The following is a 24,149-nucleotide window of genomic DNA, read 5'->3' on the forward strand; positions in this document are numbered from 1 at the left end:
AAGAAAAGTCTCAAACCTGTATGACCAATTCACCCCACAGAAACGTGTACATATGAGTCCACACAGCGTGCCAAAACTAAAATGCAATTTATTTCATTTATTGTTATCAAATTTACAGTTTCACTGCATCAGATTGTTCCTTTTCTGTAGGCGAACAAAACTTTAATGCACAATACACGAAAAATTTGTTTAATCGGCGGAAAAAAAACCTTAAACCACTATCGAAAAACTTACATTTTTTTACAATCAAAGTGCTTACTTTATTAATGCTACCGTTTCCCCCGATCTGTCCAATTTTACCAAAGTTTTTTACGTTAGGAAGGGGAAATGGGGTGAATTTGAACCCCCTAAGCAAACCGCCTAATATTTCCAAACCAATGCGGTATAAATAAAAATGTCACATTGTATACTGAGCTACACTTGTTTTATCTCAATCAATAATGTTTAATCATTATATCAAGCTTAAAATTATCAGATATATCATAAAATAAAAGAAATGAAATGATTTGATTTGGACATTAAAATTTGATGCGGATAACATACTTATGTTTACGTAAAGTATTTTGGAGTAATATTACTATCAGTAACATTGTTCTGGGATCGATACCAGGTGTCTTGGCCAGATTCCAGACCAGAAAAATTGAATTGAGAACATCTCGAATTCTGTATGGATCTTTTCACTGTTGCGAGCATTTTCAAACACTATCGATGCTTGGTCAAAAAAAAATCAGTTTTTGATGGCCTGCGTTGCTCTTTCAAGCTCCTCCTTCTTCCAACGTTGTCTGCCTATCCTTTTTTTGTAATTCGGTGGCATCTGAAATCAATTAAACCAAAGAAAAGCATCAAATCTGTAGGACCAATTCACCCCACACAACATGCAAAAACTAAAATGCAATTAATTTTATTCATTGTTGTCAAACTTAGAGTTTCGCTGCATCAAATTGTACCTCTTCTGTAGGCGAACAGATCTTTACTGCACAATACACGAAAAGTTTGTTTAATCAGCGGGAAAAACCTCGAAACCACGATTGAAAAACTCATATTTTTTGGCAATCAATGTGCTTGCTGTGTTCATGCTACCGTTTCCTTCCACATATCGAATTTTACCAAAGTTTTTTTTACGTTAGGTACATACGATTCAACAATAAAAGGAGATGACATTATAAAAAATCCAAGTTGAGCCGTACTTTTCGAGATAAAGGGGCGGTACAAATCACCCCGTATGTCCAAAGCACCCCGACTTACCCTACCTTATATTAATTAAACATTACTTGCCAATGGCCAGGTGTCCAAGTTTATTGTTTACACTAAAGATCTCAGTTCACTCTGTCGTTCATTCTTCCTAATTAGAAAAAAACCATTTCCATGTTTATCGTATGCGTACATCGTTATAGAAACGATGAGTTACCATTGCTAAACATTAACACCAGAAAAGAATACAATACGATACTTCGAAAACTCCATCCGCTTAAACCTACAATCTATTGAACGAAGTGGCCATAAATATTGATCTTACGCACGTGTTTTGAGTGATTCAAACTTTTTTAGAAAAGCAATCAGGATGTTGAAGACAATCCACGTGTGCCGAACTTTTGCCTATACCTCGAAATTTTTCGTCATTCACAGAATCGTTGATGCTGTAAAAGAAGAAGCGACACGGGTTTTGAAGCTAACAGGAAAAAAAAAACAGAGCTGTTTTAAGCAAAGGAGAAAATTTTAAATGCATAGAGTACGGGAATTATACAGATCGGATAAAGGTTGCAAGATTTTCCTTTTTTGATGCTGTTCAACAGCAACATGTTGTCTGGGAACGGAAATAGAGCACCAAAAGAATTCAATATTTTTATTGGAAAATTTACCGAAATATTTCACAAAAAAATTATTTAAAAGGAGAATTCCTTCGTGCCCTTTTTCTCTGGCTTCTGTATACATTTCAGGACCCAATCACACGATTTATTTGCGTAGCATCGAATGTTTTTCTAAACTTGTACTTATTATTCAAAATTATTGAGACAAATAAATACACGTACTTGCTGACAACTGCTTAGTTTTCCGTCACGGTCAGGCTTCGTTGAACGATAACCTAAACGTTACATTTTCAGTGCGCCTCAACAAAGCTGCACAATTATTCTAGCGCTGGTCATTATCGGAATCAAATTGTTGTCAACAAGAATTACATTTATGCACATTTCCCATGCGTGTCATCGCGTGCTGTTTAGAAACAAAACGAAATTGCGGAGGAACAAGAAAGAGATAAGCGAATAATTACCAAACGTATCATTACCAGCCATTTGCGACGAGGACAGTTTTGAAATCGATACAACATCGTTAGTTTTCCCAAACCTTCGTTTGACCACAGTATCATCATTCCATAGCGCACATCACACAACAAGCCGACCAGTTCTGCCGAGGACATGAGAACCAATGCAAGAGAGGTGACAACGAATGCTGCGCACTGTGGATTCGTCTATCCCACCACCACCTTCCAGAAAGACATATGACACACGCAGCAAAAATAACAACAAAAAATCAAAAAATCCCAACAGTCGGTCGGTTTCGTTCGACGATCGAGCGCCAAATTTTTCAACCGCTGCAACACGCGCCAACCCAAAGGTTCAGCATTCGCCGAGGCAAGCTTGAAGCGACCAAACAGGTTCATCGATCGCGGCTCGTCTTCTCGATATAAATTATCGGCCTGCACTGAATTCGGCTTAGTACCGCGTTGTTTGTCCAGCTGTCCTGTGTGTGTTTCAGTGTAACCAAAGAGAGTGAGGGACAGGTTAAGATCCCGGAGTTCGCCTTTCGTACGAAACCTTGCCGAGTGCATCACAAGATCAAGTGCAAGTGTTGCAGCTGTGCAAGTGTGTTGTGTGTATGTGCGGAAAAGGATGGCAGACGTGTTACACAAAATTTACGATGGATTCGACCAATTCATCCAGGAGCATCGAGGTGCGTTCTTAGAGTGCAACGTGTGACATTCTGGACTACCTTTCCAAAAAAAGATACGACAATGAAACTTAGAGCTCAAGGGAAAATGAATGGGTTCGGTGACTGTGTAACCAGACTAAGAAAAATCATTACTCATCGACAAAGTGCAAATTGTGGCGGTTAATATTATTCATGTTGTTGTTTCCTTCTCGCTGCAGACGTTCGCAGCCGCGATTTTCCGCTGATCGATTCCTCATGGCAGGTTCCGGCGATCGTTGGGATGTACCTGTGGGTGGTGCTACAATTTGGCCCTCGCTTTATGGAAAACCGGAAGCCGTACGATTTGAAGAAATTCATTCGCGCGTACAATATCGTGCAGATCGTAGCGAACAGTGCCTTTTTCCTGATCGAGGTGAGTGGAAGTCGTCATTTATTGGTCAAAAAGTCCAAGAACGTGTTTTGTCCCGCATAATTGCTTCTGGCTTTATGGATAGTCGGTTGATCTTGCAAAAACTTGTTTATTGAAATTGAGTGAGAATAAAACCGGTCTGGAGCATTTCTGGAGAAAAGGGTGTTTTTTCATTTGATTCGAGGCGAGGTTTGCAGAAATAAAACGATTGCATAAGTCAGGAAATGAACTATTTTCTTGTGGAAGTATCGGATATAGAATGAAAAACCACTCCTTTATCTTTGATAAATAAAAAAATACAATCATTTATTTATTGTCAGTGTTAGAACTGAGTTAATGTTAGTGTTAGTTAATTAGTTAAAACCTATTGTAGAGAAATACTAGTCAGTTCTTTGAAAATTTGAAGGTCAGTCTTTTGCGTCTTTTGAGAATTTCATGGAAAAAATGTTTGAAACTCTCACTTGAATAGAAGAATAACTCAGGTTTTCATAGCATTCGGAATGTCCATCGTGACTTTGAAAAGAGCAATCAACGAAAAAATCAAGGTGCGAGATTATTGAGTGATTTTAAGAGGCTGAACTAAGCGTTTAAATAGCACCTGGACATAAAATATACATCATCTTAAGGCTACCAGTCTCATGTTTTTGAATATTTTGGTTACTTAGGTCACTCATTTAAAGGGTTCGGGGGTTAGGTATTTTAAGGTTCTATGTGTGTTTGTGTGATGGAATCAAATATCGTGGAATAATCGATTTCTTTTTCGATTTTTTGTAGCTTTTCCAGACAAAGACAATATATTTTTTATTCAGCCAAACCATTAGGGTATCCAACTAGCCATATCATTCAGCTTTCAATGGCTTCATAGAGCGTTCCAGTAAGACCTTCTACTACAGAGATTCATTTGATTAAAGGAAAAAATACGCTTTCGTCTTTGAGTATAGATATTTCAAGAAATAATGATCGCCCAGAAAATCGATAGATAGCTTAAATTATTATTAAGTTATTAAACTCAATACAAGGTCGAATTTTTGTTCTGGAGAATAAAATCAAATCTAAAAAAAATATTTGAATTTTTTTCAAAAATTAGGAAAAAATCCAAACATGATGTTTGTAGTTTAAAAAAAATACTGTAAATTATCAGATACATTCTGTCAAATATATACCGGGCATTTGTGTGTTCAAAGAAAATGCTTTATTTATCAATTAAATTTATATTATCGCCTTCAAAACAGGTCCGTTCTGAAGCAATACACTTTTCTCAACGAACAATACGATCATCTAAACACTTTTTATAGCTGTATTCAAGTATTGCCTTCAGGTCACGCATTGGAAATTTGAGTTTCGGAAATAGGAAAAAGTCACCCCTATGTCTCCCATGTCTCGCGTTGGATGGATTCATACGCCTGTATTTTCAACTTAGTTGAGTCACCATATGTATTCTTCAACATTTTCAACATTTGGGCACAAGAAATTTTGTTTGCAACACAAAATTTCATACAATATCTTCGACCAATAGGACTTTGAGGACAATAGTTAATTCTTATACTCTAAAACTAACTAAAAAAAACAATTTCTTTCTTTTCACTGCACCACTGTGCGTTTATTCACTTCTATCTTAAAACTAATACTGACTAATACTGAACTAATACTGAACTTACAATTCATTTGCCCTGATATTTATAACAGATTTTAGTAAGACGCGATATTCGTGTCTAATCCTGATCGTGGGATTGTTTATTCTTTCGCGATGACCGTGAGATTGTTTATTATTTCATACGCGATATTCGCGTCTAATCCTGATCGTGAGATTGTTTATTCTTTCGCGATGACCGTGAGATTGTTTAATATTTCACTAATTGATTCTTGGTATTATTTATCCATCGGCTAGCTAAGCGGTTTTCTGTTTATATTAAGAAATGGAGTGATGATGTTGAGTGGCTCGTTGTTTATGTTGCTGGGTTATCCTGGCTTAGATGTTGTTGTTAACTCTTCCCCTCTTAAGTAACTTTGTCCTCAAAGTTGAATTGTTCTAAATGGTGATGGCATATTGATAAATGATTGAATTTCTTTTTTGCGATGTTCTGTTAATTCTGCTGATGTTGACTCTGGATTTGTTATGATGATTTCATCTTTTCCGCTGACTGGAGAATGTGTTTCTTCAAGGGCGATATTTTCTTTGTTGATTTCTGGAATGTTGAATTCTGCTTTGATAGTTGGTTTCCGGGAATTGTATAGGAATAATCCGATGATGGCGATAATTGAAATAAACGTTACTCCTCCAAATGATCCAAATAAGTTGAGCTTCCATGTAAGTGAGTTATTTTGAAGATTTATTGTTTCTAGTTGTTCTCTGTTTTCCAATGTTAGGTTTTGTAAATACTCGGCAGATGGTGTATCGAGAGTGTCAATTTCGGTAACTAGTAGACCTGTTGTAGGATGATATGGTCGTCCAGGTATGATGGCTTCGAAATTAGAGAAGAATTCTCCATTGATTTGCAGGCTGCATGCTTCAAATTGGATGAGGAATGAACCATTGAGTTGTTGATTCGAATTGCTGCAATTTGATGAGACTGCTACTATTGCGTTATTGATGAGAATAGAAGCGTCGTTTATTCGTTTGATTAATCCTTTTGAGTACACTTTTTCCAAAATGCAATTAGAATGCTGTCCTCGGATGAGTCGGTTAATGCAATCATTACTTGAGGTTAATGTTGTGGTTTCGCATAGAAAATAGTTTCCTTGGTCTTCACATGGTTGATTTGATTCGTATATATGTGTAGTATTTCGCATAAGGTAATTGCGTTGTAATGCGATTCGTTTGTTGTTTTTAATGACAGAGTCAATATATTCGTATTCATAGATATTCTTTGAGAATTGAGGTACTTTTAGAATATATGCAATATGAGTGGTGTTTAATGTTACTTGGTCGGTTGATTGTGATAGGAGTTCTTCGAATGATGTAACGGATATATCGTGGTTTCCCAAAAAGGTTGCTATTGTGTTGAAGTCGCGCATGGATAATAACTTGCTGCTTGGAATGCCATGTTTTGCCATTAAGATTGCTTCTTCTAGTGTTTCTATTTGATCTTGAACAGAATCTAGGTTTGATAATATCATGAGGTGATTGATTTCAATGGAATGGTTTTTTGCTTTTTGCCTTTCCATTGCTAATATTTGATTGGCTAAATCAGTTACTTCTTGGATTCGGTTACTTATAGCTTGATTGATCATAACTTGTTTGTTATTTTGTGTAATGAGGGAGTTAAGCGTTGCGTTGATTATTCGTAGATCTTCTTCATCTGGATTACCTGCTACCCATTTCCATACGGTGCCTAATGTATCCCATCGTTTCTGTCTTGTTACAAATGGTTTTAACTTAAGGAATGTTTCGTATAATTTATAATTTTTTATTTGCATAAGTTCATATAATGGATTGCTTGATGGATTCAATTGTATTTCTTCATTAACATTTGCTATTGTGTTGCCTATCTGAATTAAATCTATCGGATGTACAATTCTTACGTACCCTGTCTTGACCTTGGCTTTCCCTAACGGTATAATAGCTAACGGATTATTCGTGAGGTCGTGTATATGAATGCCTGAATGTACTATTGATACGCAGAAGGCGAAAAGGAAGAGATTTGTACATTTTTCAATTGCTTGTGTCTTTTCTAAGATTTGTTTTGTGTATCTTTCTGTTATTGGAATCAATTACATAGGTATCGTGGTTTTCTTTAATTTTTACAATATTGTATCTGCTTTTTCTTTTATTATTGGTAAAAGTTTTTTCGTATGCATAGCTATCTGCTATGTATGTTTTATAATTTTTGGGTACGATCTTGTTTTCTTTGTCTTTAAACAATTGTAATATTTTTTTATTGATTTGTTCTTTTCTTTGGGCAAATTCAGAAAAACTTAAATTGTTTGGGTTGTTTGACCATTTTGGGATTATAATTTTCTTTGTATATATCTTGTATTTGTCCCATAGTATTTTCGTCTGCCATAATTCCGTTAATAATTCCTGGTACTAAGTATTCTTTCATTTTCTGTTTTAAGAAGTTAGTTGTAAAGTTTGGTTCTGTAAAGATATATCTGTGGTAACTTTCGAATGGCCTATTTTGTTCAAAGTTAGAGTTTCGTCCAATTGTAAAAATTAATTGATTGCGGAAGACATTTATCGGGGCTTCAGTTGAGGGTATGAAGGAGTTGTCATCATCTTCTGCTGAATGCTGTGTAGGAGTTAAAGAGTTGATTTGTATACGGGATAATGCATCAGCTACAACGTTGGATTTTCCTGGTTTATAAAACATTTCGTAATCATGTTCTTCCAAAAAGGATTTCCATCGTTTTAGTTTAGCATTGTTGTTTTTAGGGGATAATGTGAATGTTAAGGGAAGGTGATCGGTGTATATTTTTAGTTTAGCTCCGTAAATGAAGTTTCGAAGAGTGCGTAAAGCCCATACTACTGCGAGCATTTCCTTCTCATTTGTAGCATAATTTTCTTCTGCTCTAGAGAGTGTTCTTGAAATGAAAGTTATTGGTCGTTCTCCATCGTGAAATTTTTGTGATAGTACAGCTCCTAATGCTGTATCTGAAGCATCAGTAGTCAGAATGAAAGTTTCTTTGAAATCTGGATATGCTAGTACGTCGTTTGAAGATAATATTTCTTTTAATATTTCAAAGGATTGTTTTGCATCGATGTCGAATTTGATGGGAAAATTTTTTGATTGGTTTTTAGGAATCTGGCGATGGCCATCTTCCCCTCTTAAAAGTTTTGTCAAGGGTTTCGCAATGTTAGCGTAATCCTTTACAAAACGTCGGTAGTATCCGGAAAGTCCTAGAAAGGCTCTTAAATCTTTGAGATTTTTTGGCTCTGGGTATTTTTGAATACATTCTACTTTTTTCATGTTTGGTTTCAATCCGTTTTCTGAAATTATAAAACCTAGAAATTCGACTTCTGTTTTCAAAAATTCTGATTTATCTGGTTGGATTTTAAAGTTCGCACTTCGTAATGTTTTAAAGATGGTTTCTAAATTTTTCAAGTGTTCTTCGAAGGTTTTTCCGAAAATAATGATATCATCGATGTAAACGTGGCAAATTTTTCCAATATGTTCTCGCAGAACATCGTCCATAACTCTTTGAAAAATTGAAGGGGCATTTTTCAATCCAAATGGTAATCGTACAAATTCATATTTTCCATTATTTACCGAAAATGCTGTTTTTTCTATATCCTTTTGTGCCATTGGTATCTGGTGGAATCCAGAAGCTAAGTCAAGAGTTGTGAAAAATTTATTGTTGCCTAAATTGGCTAAAACTACTGAAGTATCTGGAATAGGGTATTTATCGCTAATGGTTTTTGAATTTATTTTTCGATAATCTATGACCATGCGATACTTTTTTTCGTTAGATGCGTCTAGCTTTTTCGGAACGATCCAAACTGGAGAATTATATGGAGATCGAGATGGTACCGTCATTTAAAAGTTTTTCAATTTGTCTATTGACTTCTGATTTTAGAGCTTGTGGATATGGATAGGTTTTACTATACACAGGGTTTTCGTCCGTGGTTCGTATATCTGCGCTTACCTTTGTGGTGAATGGTAACTTGTCATCTGGTGGCTGAAATAGATCTTGAAAGTTATTTAAAAATTTGTTAAGTGTTTCCCTTTGAGGTTCTGTTAGGTGTTCATCTCGAATATGTATTTTATTAACCTCTTGTAGCTGGTGTTGGAGAAGTGGAATTACGTGATTATCTGTAATGATTAATTTTTCGTTTGATGTATCTATTATAGCTTTAAGTTCTTTCAGTGTGTCATGCCCTATTATTGCATCGAATGTTTTTAATTTTTCCAAATGATAAAATTTTACCATAAGGTCTGAATATGGTTTAAAAAATTTAGCTTTCGAAAATTTATTGATTTTGATGTCACCTCCGACGGATGATATAAAAAATGGAGTTTTAGTGGTATGTGAAATTTGAGCGTATTTGGGATGAATGTAATTTTTGTTTGATCCAGTATCGATCAAAATTTTCAAGGGAGTTTCTATGTTACCATAGTAAAGAAAATATGGTAACGCGGAGTTTATTCTAAAAAATTTAACTCTGCGGTTTCAGAAATTTCTTCGAGATCATCTGGTTCTTGAGCTTCAATATTTCTCATGTACCTTTCAAATGTAGAAGATTCTTCAGGGTAATATTCTTCGTCGCCTGAAGGTGTGTATCCATATCTTTCTTCGAATCCACATTCTGGGTCTGGCGGTTGCTTTTCATTTGTTTCGGTGTTGAATAATCGAGGTCTTTTTGAGGGATGATTTTGATGAGATTGTTGGGGTCTATTACTGTAATTAATCATTTTTGTTCTAATGGAAGGATCAACTTCCATTGGTTCAGGTTTTTGAAATGGATTTTTATTGAATTTTGGTGGTTTTGGGCGGAAGAACGATTGAGCGTTCTGTGGTTTATTGACAAATGGTTGTCTTATGAAGGGTTGTGGATTATTGATTGGAATATAAGGATGGTATCTATTTAGATTTATCTTTCCGTTCTGCATAATATTTCTAGGAGGAATTCTCGGGGGTAGATTAGGTATGTTATTTCTTTGAGGAATTAATGGTATTGAGTTTCGTGGGCCTTGAGGTATTTCTGGGGGCTTTGGTCTAGCGAGACTCTTTCTAAACTCAACATTTTGAAAAGAAATGCAATAGGAGTATGCACTTGCGAGGGAGTTCGGTCTGTAATTTTGAAGGAATTTTCCAATCTCTCCATCTAGTCCTCTTACGAACGCATCGATTGCTTTTTCATTGTACATGTCGATCATTGCTCTGCATGCTTCGGGATGTTGGAATCTTACATCCGTCTTTACCTGATTAGCAATCAAAGAAAGGATACGATTTACTTCATCGTAATAGTCTTCTAATGATCTACGATTTTGTTGGCAATTCATCAACTGATGATCCAATGTTGTAATATCTCTTTTTTCTCCATAGTATGTCAAGAGAGTACGTTTGATGAGATTCCAATTGGTGTTCACATTTGATGCTACTAGTGCATCATTTGCTTCACCTCGGATTTTCCTACGAATTGCTTTACATACTACGTGAAATTTATTTCTGGTGTCTATGCTACTTGTTGCTGAAGGTTGGTATAACTGTACTAAACCTCCTGCATCACTTAACCAAACACAAACCTCATTCGGATCTCCAGTAAAAATAGGGAGATCTTTCACGAGATCAGGGATCTTTTCAATTTTCTCTGGGTCCACAGGTGTACCATCTGATGATGTCAGATATAATGGTGGATCTGAAGTATCAATGTCACTTGGCTCGGCTCTGGTAGTTTCCAGTGCAGCGAGTCTATTCAAAATATCTTGATACTGTTGTTGTTCCATGTTGAAATGGAATTGTTGCAATAAGTTCGTTAATTCGTCAATTTTTTTTCGTTTGGATAAAACTTAATCTAGAATCGTTGTTTCACTTTGCTTTTGTTTTTCTTATATGTTATATCTTTACTTCATAAATTGCTCTTTTGTTTTATGTTTTATAATTCACTTTTGTATTTCACTTGATATATTTCTTTTATTTGATTCACTTGTATGATTGATAGAAAATGGTTACTTACGTTACTAGCCTGAACATCCTGTGGGAACACCACAAGACTGCGGGACAACGTACTTCCAGACGTCAATCCTCTTACGGTGCCGTTCTTGGAAAGCTCCGGTGCGCGTGTTCAGTGGTTTGTTACCGGTGTCCTATTATCACCTTTTTCCCAACACTGCCGGGTGCAGTAGAGACTCGTTGGGTTGGAACCTGAGGTGTTGTCTTTCTTTCCTTCTCAGCACGTCCGCGTGATCCTTTTCACCTAGGCCGAGTGATTAGCTGTCCTGGTTACTAATGGCGCTGGTACGTACGGCTGCAGTTCCCTGCGATCCAGATAAGTTTCGGTAGTGAAGTCAGGAATGTGATATCCTCTATCGGATCACGGTTTCCTGGTGCGATGTTGGTCACTTGGTATCCAATTAACTCTTTCGTTTCGGATTACTAAGTTTGTCTCCTAGGCACTTGCACTTCACTAACTACTTGCAACACTCAGGTCCCTATTCGGGCGCCAGTTAATTCTTATACTCTAAAACTAACTAAAAAAAACAATTTCTTTCTTTTCACTGCACCACTGTGCGTTTATTCACTTCTATCTTAATACTAATACTGAACTTACAATTCATTTGCCCTGATATTTATAACAGATTTTAGTAAGACGCGATATTCGTGTCTAATCCTGATCGTGGGATTGTTTATTCTTTCGCGATGACCGTGAGATTGTTTATTATTTCATACGCGATATTCGCGTCTAATCCTGATCGTGAGATTGTTTATTCTTTCGCGATGACCGTGAGATTGTTTAATATTTCACTAATTGATTCTTGGTATTATTTATCCATCGGCTAGCTAAGCGGTTTTCTGTTTATATTAAGAAATGGAGTGATGATGTTGAGTGGCTCGTTGTTTATGTTGCTGGGTTATCCTGGCTTAGATGTTGTTGTTAACTCAATTGCTTTTGAACTTAGTTTTCGAAATTGTTTTTGTAATTTCAGAAATCCGTAACTACAAACTCATTCAAAACTACAAATGGTGGCTCTAAAAAAATCATTTATTATTCGCGTTGACGGCGGAATGGTGTCGACATCTGGATACGACATTAGTTTGTATGAGGCCAACTCTTCTCTATCAGATTAGTCGGTCCTAATGCAGCTTTAAATTACTAAAATTTGTATGAAAATTATTACTTGACGTTATTTACCTACCAGAAATACAATGTTCTGACCCTAATTTAAACTTTTTTCTATGAATTTTCACATATTTTCACCAAAACTTACCATTATAATATAAAAATATCATTAGACAAAATTTTTGTATGATATATTTTCACTACTTGCAAGCAAAAGTGATTTTCATTTACATAGAGTACTAATTTGATTTGAGGAAAATAATTTCCATTCATAATTTTTATTTTAAAAGCGTGTTCATTTCTTCTGCAAGCCCATATTGTCACGCCTTCTCCCCCATTTCGTAATAAGAAGCTCAATGCCGTCAATGCCGCGGATATGAACTAAAATGAACTACAATATGACATTTGTGGTGCTGGCAAAAATTCGGAACCATTAAATAATAATACTTTCTATTAGTAAACTCACGAAGAAAAAATCAGATAGATATTCCAACATTAAGACAAAAAGCAGAAATTCTCTGGTTTTCTTGTATCGTTGTTCATAACTTTGGGGATAATAGAGTGTCGCTAACTTCCATGATTAAATAGGAAATTTACTAATTTTTGTGGATATTTTTGAATTACTGAGGCATGAAAAGGTGCTTCTTCTTTAAAAGTCGCAAACTGTATGTATGAATATGTTTCACAACAATTATATATGTATTAATTTAATTTGCGCTATTAGATTGAAATAGATTGAAATAGATTGAAAGCGACTAAAAACATTTTATTCAACTCAAGAGTTGTCTCTGTTTCCTCCGATTTTTTTTTTGTGATGAACAGAAAGTTTAGAAATATTACACACGAATTAAAAGAATGAATTCAATTGAAAATTTACAGCTTTGCCGAGGATCAAATTTGATTGCAATGATGAAATTTCAAAATTGTACATATATTAATGAAATAGGCCACGCGTTTCATGTATGTTGCTCGTAAATGACAAAATCACATAATTTCGTTCGGAATCATTTCGTATTGTAAAGTACCCCTTTTTTCAAGAACTTTTTGGCGAACCATTCATATCGTTCGTGGACGGTTTCCCCATACCACAGCGCAAGCAGCGAGTAAAATCTAAAAAACATACCTACTTTATTTGCTAAATTGTTTAATTATTTCACTATTTTCACCATTTGTGCTATGTTCAAAAAAGTTGCTGAATAATTCTAATGGTATATGATATAACATATAAAGCTATAACGATTTTGTGTAATATGCATTGGAAATCTCTTAATTTCTCGTTACATTTTACGTAGAGTGACCCTTATATACAAATAAAAGACGTAGTCCTACGTCAAAAGTTAACATGTTCTTAATGACGTTGTGAACAAACTAAATGACAGATCGCGCTCAAAATTAACATTGAGACCACTGACACTTCAACCGAAACTTTTTTTTTCCTAATTCGACTAGAACACGAAGTTCAATCACTATACGATGAGCATTCAAAAACAACTATCAGTGAAATCGCCAAAAATCGAAAAATGCATTTATTCAATAAAGTAATTGCAGGCTTTCGAAGTATTCTCAGCGAGTTTGCTTTTTTGGAAGGTCTGATAAAAGAAGTTTTCTCCGAGATTCTTAAAAATCGCCCCCGATGCTTTTACTACTGATAGGGGAGGGGTGCTGCCATACGAATGAAACATAAATTTCTGCATTACTCGAGAATTAATCAAGCAAATGAAACCACATTTGGAATGTGGAGGTTATAGAGTGCAATAAATATTTTTATGGTGGTTAGACTCTCCATCCCCCTCTCTAAAGGAGGCTGCCATACAAATAAAACTCAAATTTCTGCATTACTCGAGAATTAATCAAGCAAATGAAATCAAATTAGGCATATTGAGGTATTAGGGTGCAATAAATGTTTCTATGATGGTTAGACCATACACCCCCTCTCTTAGGGGGGGCTGCCATACAAATGAAAGACAAATTTCTGCACTACCAGAGAATTAATCAAGCAAATGAAACCAAATTTGGCATGTGAAAGTTTTAGGGTGCAATAAATGTTTCTATGGTGGTTAGGCTTTCCACCCCCCCTCTCTAAGGGAGGCTGCCATACAAATTAAACACAAATTTCTGCATTACTCGTGAATTAATCAAGCAAAATAAATCTAATTTTGCATATGGAGATTTTAGGGTGCAATAAATGTTTTTACGGTGGTTAGACACTCCACCCCCTCTCTAAAGAGGAGCTGCCATACAACTGAAAGACAAATTTCTGCATAATTCGAAAACTGATCAAGCAAATGGAGCCATGGAGCCAAATTTGTCATGCGAATGTTTTAGGAGACACGAAACGTTTCCATGGTGAATAGACACTCCTACCCTCTCTGAGAAAGGGGGACTGCCATACAAATGAAGCATACATTTCTGCATAATTCAAGAACTAATCAAGCAATCTGAACCAAATTTAGCATGTGGAGGTTTTAGGGGGCAAGAAACATTTCTAAAGTGGTTCAACGCTCCTCCCACCTTTCTGAGGGGAAAAATTGTCCGATTTATGTCTTTATTCTATCATATTTTCTGTATAAAACATTTATTCGATGTAACGGAGAAACATGTTATTTGCAAGTAGTTGAAAAATCTTGAACGAGAATTGTGTCTGAAAAAAATATGATATTATAATGATGAGTTTTGTTGAAAATACTAGGAATTTTCTAGTAAAAGGTAAATTCAACGGGGTCGATTAGAAGATCAATCAATGAACAGTTCTGCGATTTGACCCATGAATTTGCTCATAGTTAGAAGACGTGAATGTTTGAAGGTATTGATAACAAAAAACAAATTTTGGGCGGGACGAAGTTTGCCGGGTCAGCTAGTTTTTAATAAATTAGTTCAATATACTTTTGAGCTTTCTACTTTGTTACCTATTTGATTTAAAACATAAAAAAATCATCGAATCATCAAATCAAGCGAATAAGAATCAAACTTCGGACACCATTTATAAAAAAAAAAAATTCGGACAGATTGAATTCATCTTCTTCATCTTTTTGGCTTTAAGAGGGTTTAAACTTTTCAGTTCATTCGCCTCTAGCACCGCCTCTGGAAACAAAAAAAAACACGCTCTGCATGCTCCCGAGGTCATTTCAGCCGTAACTAGTGTTGCATCTTCAAAAAAAAACCCCTGACAGTTGTTTCGGAATGCTCCTCGTATAAGCAATGCAAAAAATTGTATTGACACTCGAAGCAACACTTTAATACTTGTTGTAAAAATCAAATTGAAAAATCAACAATTATTGAAAAAACTGGTTTCAAAGTTCGGTTTCGTACGAATAGTAGATGCAGCTTACAAGCAGTATGACCCTTTGGGGCGCCAAAATCCAAGAATTTTCAATATATATTTTTTTCTCGTATTATATTTTATCGATTAAGTCAGTAAAAAACATGCATCATGAGTACTTGCTTCTGTCCATACATGAAACTAATAACCCCTGTGCGGTTTTCGCAAAATTGAAACACTCAACATCACATTACACCAATACTTTTTTGATTTTTCCGCTGCGTATGCCTGATCGTTCCTCCATGCTATGCGATGTTTGGCAGTTAACCCCTATGCGTACAACATCGAGTCTCACTCGTGGTGAGGAAACCTGTATGTGACTGCCAAGGACAAGCTGGATATTCCCGGGAACATCCGGACGCAGAGGATGTCGAAGTTCACGAGGGAGTTCGTAATTTGGCACCATGAATTCGTGTTGACGGTTTAAAGGTGTCGACATCTGGATACGACATTAGTTTGTATGAGCCCAACTATTCCCTATCAGACTAGTCGGTCCTAAGGCAGTTTTAAATTGCTAAAATTTGTATCAACATTTTTCTTGGCGTTATTTACCTACTAGAAGTACGTTGTTCTGACCCTAGTTTAAACTATTTTCTATGAACTTTTAGTTATTCTCACCAAAATTTACCATTATAATATAAAATTATCATTAGACACAATTTTTTATGATATTTTCTCTCTACTTGCAAGCAAAAGTGATTTTCTTTTACATAAAGTACTAATTTGATTTGGGAAAAATAATTTTCATTCATAATTTTTATTTTAAAAGTGTGTTCATTTCTTCTGGAAACCCATATTTTCATGCCTTCTCCCCCATTTCGTAATACGAAGCTCAATGCCGTCAACGCGTATGGACAAGTGTATTTGGAAGAGTGTCTCCAAAAGTGGCTTCTCTCTCTCTCCTGAAGACTCACGACGGTCCGACGATCTTTCACATCGTGCCACTACCAGATGTACGTGCTAGAGCCACTAGTAGAGTGGTACAATACGAAAGATGTCGATTTCGTGCTGAAAGATCTGTACCCCCCAAACACTCCGGATCTGCGCCCAATAGAAAAGTACCCTGAAAATTTGGTGATAATTGCATAAAAACTCGAATTTTGAGAATGAATTTTGTATGTGCGGATTTTGCTTAAGCTGCATTATAAGAACGCATACTTCTAGATAATGTTTGTGTTAATGAAGGACCTATTCTACCTCCCTCGCACCGAGGCCAGGCTAAGTCATCAACCGAGTCATTTTTGTACTGGAATGAAAAAGTTAATCTGGTTTACCCTAAAGTAAAAATGTTCCTGGTTAACAATCTAACTAATTTCGTTCCCTGTGCTGCCCATAGTTATTTTTGTAAAGGAGTGTAAAGGAGTTGTAAAGGAGTGAGAGTTTTAGCATTTGGTTCCATAGTTATAAAAAATTGTAATTTTTTAAAATTTTTTGTAATGTTTCGCGCCTGGACACAACAATAAGGTTCAAATGGGCAGTCTTATAAATGAAGCTAGTTATTATACCCTACATTACATACTTCAATTCGACCGACTTCTTACATATCTCTGGAAACTCAGAAAAATTGAGTTGTTCTGTAGTTATGAAACGCAGTGTACAACGCAGACATTGAAATCCTAAATCGTTTGGCAGTACCTTATTCGCTTCAGCTGAGTAAACATTCAATGCTCATATTAATGTCAAACTCTGCAGTTCGGCGAAAAGCAATAAATACATTTGCAAATTCGTGAAAAAAGAAAGCAATATGGATGTGTTTCGAATTCAGAATACCGATGTGAATACTCCTCGATTGAATCACAACGATGAAATAATGAAGTACCAAATTGGTCGGAACATCAGTTTCAATAAATTTGTCTGGCGTGTCTTTCCTAATTCATGAACAGGACCCATCACTTATAATTTTAGCCGTCCAAATTTAGAACGGCAGCGCGAATTTCACAAACTATTAAACAATAGCAATTTAACGAAATTAATCTTGATTTTTATTATTTTATTTTTCCACTTTACGATAAAATTATGTTATTATTAGTTTTATTACTTTTTTTTCATTTTACTTTTAACACCAAAGAGATCAAACATGTCAGTTACGATAGTAAAATACATTGAATTAAAAAATGTTTTTTTTGTTTTATTTTTTGTCGGTGGTTATCATCTAAAGCGTTTCATTTGTATGTCATAGATCCCATCTCCACATAAGCCGTTTGATCTTCATCGAAGAATGTCATTACACTCGGGTACGGGAAGACCATTTTCCCATGGTCATACCTTTACATACCTGCTCGATATCCAGGTGAAATTTACCTTTAATCGATCACATTCGATTAATTTTAATTAATTTTGTAGATCGTAAAAACATTTAAGCACACATACAACACATTAGTTATTTTTAGTTAACAGCTAAAATATTCATTAGAAATAATTAATATGGTAGAGCAACGTTTGCCGGGTCAATTTATTATTGATTATTTTCAAGATACGGAAATATTCTTTGATTTTCCAAACCAAACTGTCAAAGAATGTGAATACAGCGAACGGCATAAATTTGGCTTTTGTTTCTGTTGTAAAAACCAAGGACCTATATTGATTGATGGTATTCATTATTTAATAACTTTTTTTTTCATTTTAATTAGTTTAGTTGGTATGATTCCATGGAACTTACTTCATGTCGAGAACAAATGTTCATTTTTTTCATGTTCTTATTTGTTTGATATTATGCGTTGATATTCGTCCCTCTGACATGGTTATCACGATGAGATTTAGGACCTGCATTGAAATATTTTTTTCGTGCTTTTTATCTGAGCTTAATCTTGAGTTTGAGCTTGGGTAGACTGTGTACTTCGTAGTTGCTTCCCGTGATTGACCTGAACCAGCGAAATTGCACAAAGAACACGCTGAATGACGCTAGGGAATAGCAAATCATTATCATTGTGCAAGTTTCGGTGAGTCGATCTTTAAATGGCCAATAACGACGCCGACCACATACTTACAGTCGCCAGGGGAAGGGAAGGAATGTTAGTGTGATATTCTCCGCCTGAAGGCCAGAGGGGTCGCCTCTATAGCGTGGTTCCCTAGCGAATATCAAGGAAGGGATAGTTGTTAGTGGGGGAGGTAGGAATCAGGATTCACTGTGGTGAGTGACGCGATTAGGAGTTTATCCATTTCTTTCTTTGTATAATAACCATGAATAACAGCTATTACAACCATCCTCCTTAGGGGCTCTGGTTCTCAATAGTGTCCGGTTCCAAAAAAGCATACTACTATTGAGATCCGTCATTCGCAGAAGTAGTTTATTTCGTGTTTTTATCTGCTTTATAAACTATGCACTTGTGCTTTAAATGTCAACTTCTGAGCATACTTTATTAAATCATGTTACACGGGAGGTACGTAATCTAAATCAGACATTTTATGTTCGTTATTTTTGTTCGAAATTGGACTTTCTATTCTGTCATACAGAACAGTTTACTTAACCTATTTCACCTTTTATCTAACCTTTACCTGCTAAAAATGTACGATATTAATTTGGTAGTCATTTTTATTTAACAGAACCACGATTTTAGAGCGCCGGTAGAATATAATTTTTAAATTTTGTTGAAAATGCAACAAGTTGATGAGTTGTTCACTGTAAACGTACTATTTAGAATCTACAGTGTAAAATCATGCAGTTTTTTCAATAAAATAAACGGTGTATTTGATGAAAAATGATTTTTTTTTTTTCTTTGGAACTCTATAAAAAAACAGTTTTGTTCGCTGCACTAGAAATATTGTAATCGAAATAATCAGTATCGTGTCACATTTTTTTGATTTTCGCATAACCAGAGGCGCAATATAGTAAATTTACAAGACAGTGTTTTTGAGGTTAACGGGCCCCTCAAGAATACTGCGCACCCCTAGTGGTGTAGAGGGCCAACGTGAAAGGTGTTCATCCTGGGCGGCTGCTCGCTTTAGTCTTGAAAAGGGCCCAGGTCAAACTCGTGTCGACTCCCTTGATTTCCTTGTTGAGACTGCGTCGCCACGAGCCCCTGGGTCTGCCTCTGCTGTGATGTCCCGCCGGATATCAATCCAGCGCTTGTTTTCGTTTCCACTTCGTCGTTGTTTGTGGCCGTCCCATTCCACTTGCGTTCTCGAATCTCAGTTGATACCGCAGACATCGGTTGACGAAGATCCGTCTTGTTGGCGTACAACAGCACGGATTTCACGTACGAGTTTAAGATTCTGATATTGGTGCGAAAACTTATCCGGTTGGATTTCCACACATTCCGTAAACTCACAAAAACAACCCTCGCCTTCTTGATCCGTGCACCTATGTTACCACCATCCGACGCTATCTTGTTAATGGGCAGTGGGAACTATATCGCCACCAATTTTTTCAACTGTTTCAATAAAATTTTTTTTTCAAAGGTAAATATGTGTTATTCCTCACCTAAGAATCATGTTCTCTAGAGTTGGAGTCTATTCGTTGCCTTATTTTCACGGCCTTATAAAGGGTTAATGAAGGAAAGGGTGTGATAATTTCAAACTGCTACTTGCGTGATTAGTTTTTAGATCTTAGTACATTATCTGAATAAATCATGGTTAATCATATCGAAACCGTTTAACAAAAAAAGGTCTATTTACTTATTTTATTCTGTAGTGTGTTGTTCATACTGTAACTGTGCTCCAAGTAAAGTCCATTCATTTGATACACATATCCAGTGTTTTCCGATTGACCGTTTCACTGAATAACTCGCTTTCGTTTGTTCTTACAGAAGTAATTTCCCCCAGTTGCATTCTTTTGTTGTTACATGCTACAAATCATGACACAAAAGAGAACGGGACAACTCTACTTCGGTTCGCACTTCATGATCCACGAGTATTCGAACCAGAACCGTCATGATGGGTTTCGGTACGAAAAGTTCATATTCTTCTTTGCATCTAACTCATTACATATCGAACGTCTTCATGCATCATGAAGCAGTAGAATCATACGGACTACGCAAAGCAAATGATTCATATCCAGTTACTGCAACAGAACCGGCCTCATAAATGTCAGTAAGTGCAACACTATGTGAATATTAAGACTGCTCAGGGAAGGGTAGTAAGATTAGTTAGATTCATATAGACCGCAAAGTTTTACTAGCAACACCGCTCCAGTGAGAAACAAAAACTTTCTCGTTTTAGTTCTTCTCCTATTCGCCGCTCTCTGCTAAAGGTGACCGAAATGTTTTATCCAAACAAGAGTATCTCTGCAGTGAATGGTCCTACAGGAGCGTTATAGGGATCAAATGAAAGCTGGTTGATAAGGTTAATTGTATATGCTATTTACTTAGTTTGTTAAAGGGAAATTTTTTAGTTCACAAAATCTTTGAAAATGCAGAAATAAATCAATTTCTTATATCTTGTCGATATTATTGTCCACCACATCCACAAACACCAAACTAAAAATATTCCAAAACTTCAAGTTCAAGCTTTAAAATGATGTACATTTCATCTGCATGCGTTAATTATGCACGAGATTACAGGATTTCAAAATTACAAAATTCCATTGTTCTTTTTTGTGTCAAGTGTATATTCGAATTGTATTTAGATGTAACGGATTCTTGATCCAAGGGGCCTTATGATTTGACTATCTTATAAGACCAACTATGAGATCACTCTTAAGATTTGAAAAGGGCACAAACAGACAATAGTATATATTCTCAGCTACTTGTGGTTAGTGATCGTTCATTATTCTGCAAAATCGCAATATTTCACACGATATTTGTTTATCAAATAAACCATCAAATTAAAATTAAATATATTAGGCGTACCGGTAAGATTCTTCGGTTTCACAACAGATGGCGTAACTTGATTATTATTCCAGTGAATCAAATTTCCAGACATTCGTTGGAAAGCTACTGGCATTGCGCGTCTTTTTCAGTATATGTCAAAAAGTTGAAGCGTAAACAACGTAGTTTTTTGCCACTTCGAACATATCGAATTTCGTACCAACCAGAGTGTTTTTGCGGGGAGTGTTACTTCATTACTTCAATATGAAGAAAAAAGCTGCAGAAAGTCATCGTATTTTGGTGGAAGTTTATGGTGACCATGCTCCAACTGAGCGAATGTGTCGGACGTGGTTTGCACGGTTTCAAAGTGATAGTTTTGACTTGGAAGAAGAAGAACGTTCCGGGCCGCCCAAAAAATTTGAAGATGAAGAACTGGAGGTTTTACTCGATCAAGATCCGTCACAAATGCAACAAGAACTTGCAGATACCCTTGGTGTAGCTCAGCAAACCATATCCGATCGTTTAAAAGCAAGGGGAATGATGAAAAGGTTTTTTGCATCGAATCGTTACTGGCGATGAAAAAAGGGTCCATTACGACAACCATAAACGCCGGGCATGGATATCCCGGCCATGCATCAACATCGACGGCCACGCGGAATATTCACTGCCAGAAGGTTATGCTGTCTACTTGGTGGGACCAGCTGGGTGTGGTGTACTTGACTTAAACTAAAACCTAACTAAAACCGAATGAAACCATTACGGGGTACCTCTACCGAGGACAATTGATGCGTTTGAGCCGTGCACTGAAGGAAAAACGGCCACAGTACGAGCAAAGACACAATAAAGTTATTTTGCAGCACGACAGTGCTCGGCCGCATGTCGCGAAACCGGTGAAAACACACTTGGAAACGCTGAAATGGGAGGTCCGATCCCACCCGCCGTATTCTCCAGACGTTGCTCCGTCTGATTACTACCTTTTTCGATCGATGCAACATAGCCTGGTTGACCAGCACTTCTCCAATTTTGACGAAGTCAAAAATTTAATCGTTTCGTGGTTAGCCGACAAACCGGCCGATTATTTCCGCAAAGGGATCCGTGAATTGCCAGAAAGATGGGAAAAAGTTGTGACTAGCGATGGGCAATACTTTGAAGATCAATTTGTAACCATTTTTGCAGAATGAAGCATTAATTGTTGAAAAAAAAACGAAGAAACTTACCGGCACTCCTAATCATTAACTTTCAAAAACTGATATTCTTGGAAAAGGAATGAAATATAAGTGAGGGTTAGAAGGAATGCCGATATAAAGCGAAATTGAAAACAATGACACTGACAAATAAATTCTGAAGAGTCGGTAATGCCCAGAAACATATCATTATAAGTTTATCAAGGCGCAAAATCTCCCATAGAAAGACTAGTCTAGTTCACAAAAAGCACAATGATTTATGCTATTCTATTATCGCTTAGAGGCTACTCTCTGATCACTTGACTTGATGCAATTGCACTTTTAGGCGATGCCACTTTGATTACGTCCCTTATAGAAAAACGAATACAAATCATTTGTTACGATGAGCTATTTGCAAGGGGAATTGATAAACGGAAACAAGTTGAAATAAAAAACCGCCAACCAACATGCTGTCAACCAAGTCTGGCTTGAAAGCCAGATTTTATTCTTAATAAAAGTATTGTTTGTAAGACTAAATCGTTTATTTTAATTACAGATCTACCTGCTTGCGCAACGACCGAACTTTTCCTACTCCTGCCAACCGGTGGACTTTTCTACAACCCAAGCGGCATATGAAGAGTTGTACATGTCCTATGCATACTTTCTACTGAAGGTTCTCGATATGGCTGACACGTTGTTCTTTGTTCTGCGCAAAAAGCAATCCCATGTGTCCTTCCTGCATGTGTATCATCACGCCATTATGGTAGCGATGACCTATATCGGAGTTCTCTTCGTTCCAGGTTCGTAGCGTCGTGCTGTGTGATCAAATAAGTGTTATCCTAATATTTTTTTCTGTTTCATCAAAAACAGGTGGCCACATTTTCCTGCTCGGTCTGTGGAACACCCTGGTACATGCCGTGATGTACTTCTACTACTATCTGTCCTCGTTCGGTTCCGAGTGGGCTGCTCGGTTCAAGAAATACCTCACCCGAATGCAACTGGTGCAGTTCATCCATCTGGGCATTCACTTTGGCCGGCCGGCTCTCCTGGGCACCGACTGTGGCTTCCCAAAACTGTGGCACTGGATCGGCTTCGGCCAGGCAATCTTCATCTGTGCCATGTTTGTTGATTTTTACATCAAATCGTACGTCCGGAAGCAGAAGAAGCATTCTTAGGTGGAAAAAGAGAGGAAAGCAATTCGCCCCCATCAGCATGTGATGAGGGTTCAATGATGCAAATAATTAGTTCTTAGAAAGGCCACGATGCGATCAGTTCTATGAATTGAGTCACACTGACTGCAAATACCATTAAGACGTGTCATACAAATGCTGTTGGTAGGTAAGGATTGTCTTGGGACAAACCGTGTACACTATAGAATAGCAAATTGAATAAAATCTCAAAAGATTCCTTATACATCATATGATGCGGAGTTGTTTTTTTTCGTTTCAGAGAAAATATGTCAAAAATTCTGCTACAAACGTACATCTTTTTATTGATCTCATTAGTAATATGTAAATGTATTTAATTGTCCTCAATAAAGGGTGTGTCACATCAAATTGCATCACGGAAAAAACGCTGTAGAAATTCGCCCAGTAGACCGATCATTTTGAAAATTTTAGACAGTAAAATAAAAACTATTAAACAACTTTTGGCATTTTCTTTTTATTCATACTTCGAGCCCAAGCCCGTATGCTCGCACCTTCCTCTTTACCCCGTCCATAAGGTTCTGTACAACGTCAGGTTGTAGTTTTTTTTTAACAGAAATACATTCTCTCTTGAAGTCCGCCTCAGATTTGACAACTTTTGGGTTCTTTCGGAGGGCCTGCTTCATAATCGCCCAATATTTCTCTGTTGGGTGAAGCTCCGG

At 36.5% G+C, this 24,149-nt stretch overlaps 1 protein-coding gene across 1 annotated transcript; it reads left to right on the plus strand.

Moving 5' to 3' along the window:
• The first annotated feature begins 2,426 nt into the window (after positions 1-2,426).
• Positions 2,427-23,705, plus strand: LOC129771258 (elongation of very long chain fatty acids protein AAEL008004-like). Its single transcript, XM_055774719.1, has 4 exons — positions 2,427-2,949; positions 3,147-3,340; positions 22,839-23,082; positions 23,153-23,705. Exons 1-4 carry the CDS (start codon positions 2,889-2,891, stop codon positions 23,455-23,457), a joined length of 804 nt encoding a protein of 267 aa, XP_055630694.1. The 5' UTR covers positions 2,427-2,888; the 3' UTR covers positions 23,458-23,705.
• Positions 23,706-24,149: the final 444 nt, after the last annotated feature.

Source organism: Toxorhynchites rutilus, chromosome 2, assembly GCF_029784135.1.
Source record: "Toxorhynchites rutilus septentrionalis strain SRP chromosome 2, ASM2978413v1, whole genome shotgun sequence".
NCBI lineage: Eukaryota > Metazoa > Arthropoda > Insecta > Diptera > Culicidae > Toxorhynchites > Toxorhynchites rutilus.

Excerpts from the sequence above, each read along its gene's own strand:
- LOC129771258 (XM_055774719.1), top strand. The coding sequence starts at position 2,889 with ATGGCAGACGTGTTACACAAAATTTACGATGGATTCGACCAATTCATC. Across the intron at positions 2,950-3,146 it reads ATTCATCCAGGAGCATCGAG|ACGTTCGCAGCCGCGATTTT; the intron begins GTGCGTTCTTAG and ends TTCTCGCTGCAG. Across the intron at positions 3,341-22,838 it reads GTGCCTTTTTCCTGATCGAG|ATCTACCTGCTTGCGCAACG; the intron begins GTGAGTGGAAGT and ends TTTTAATTACAG.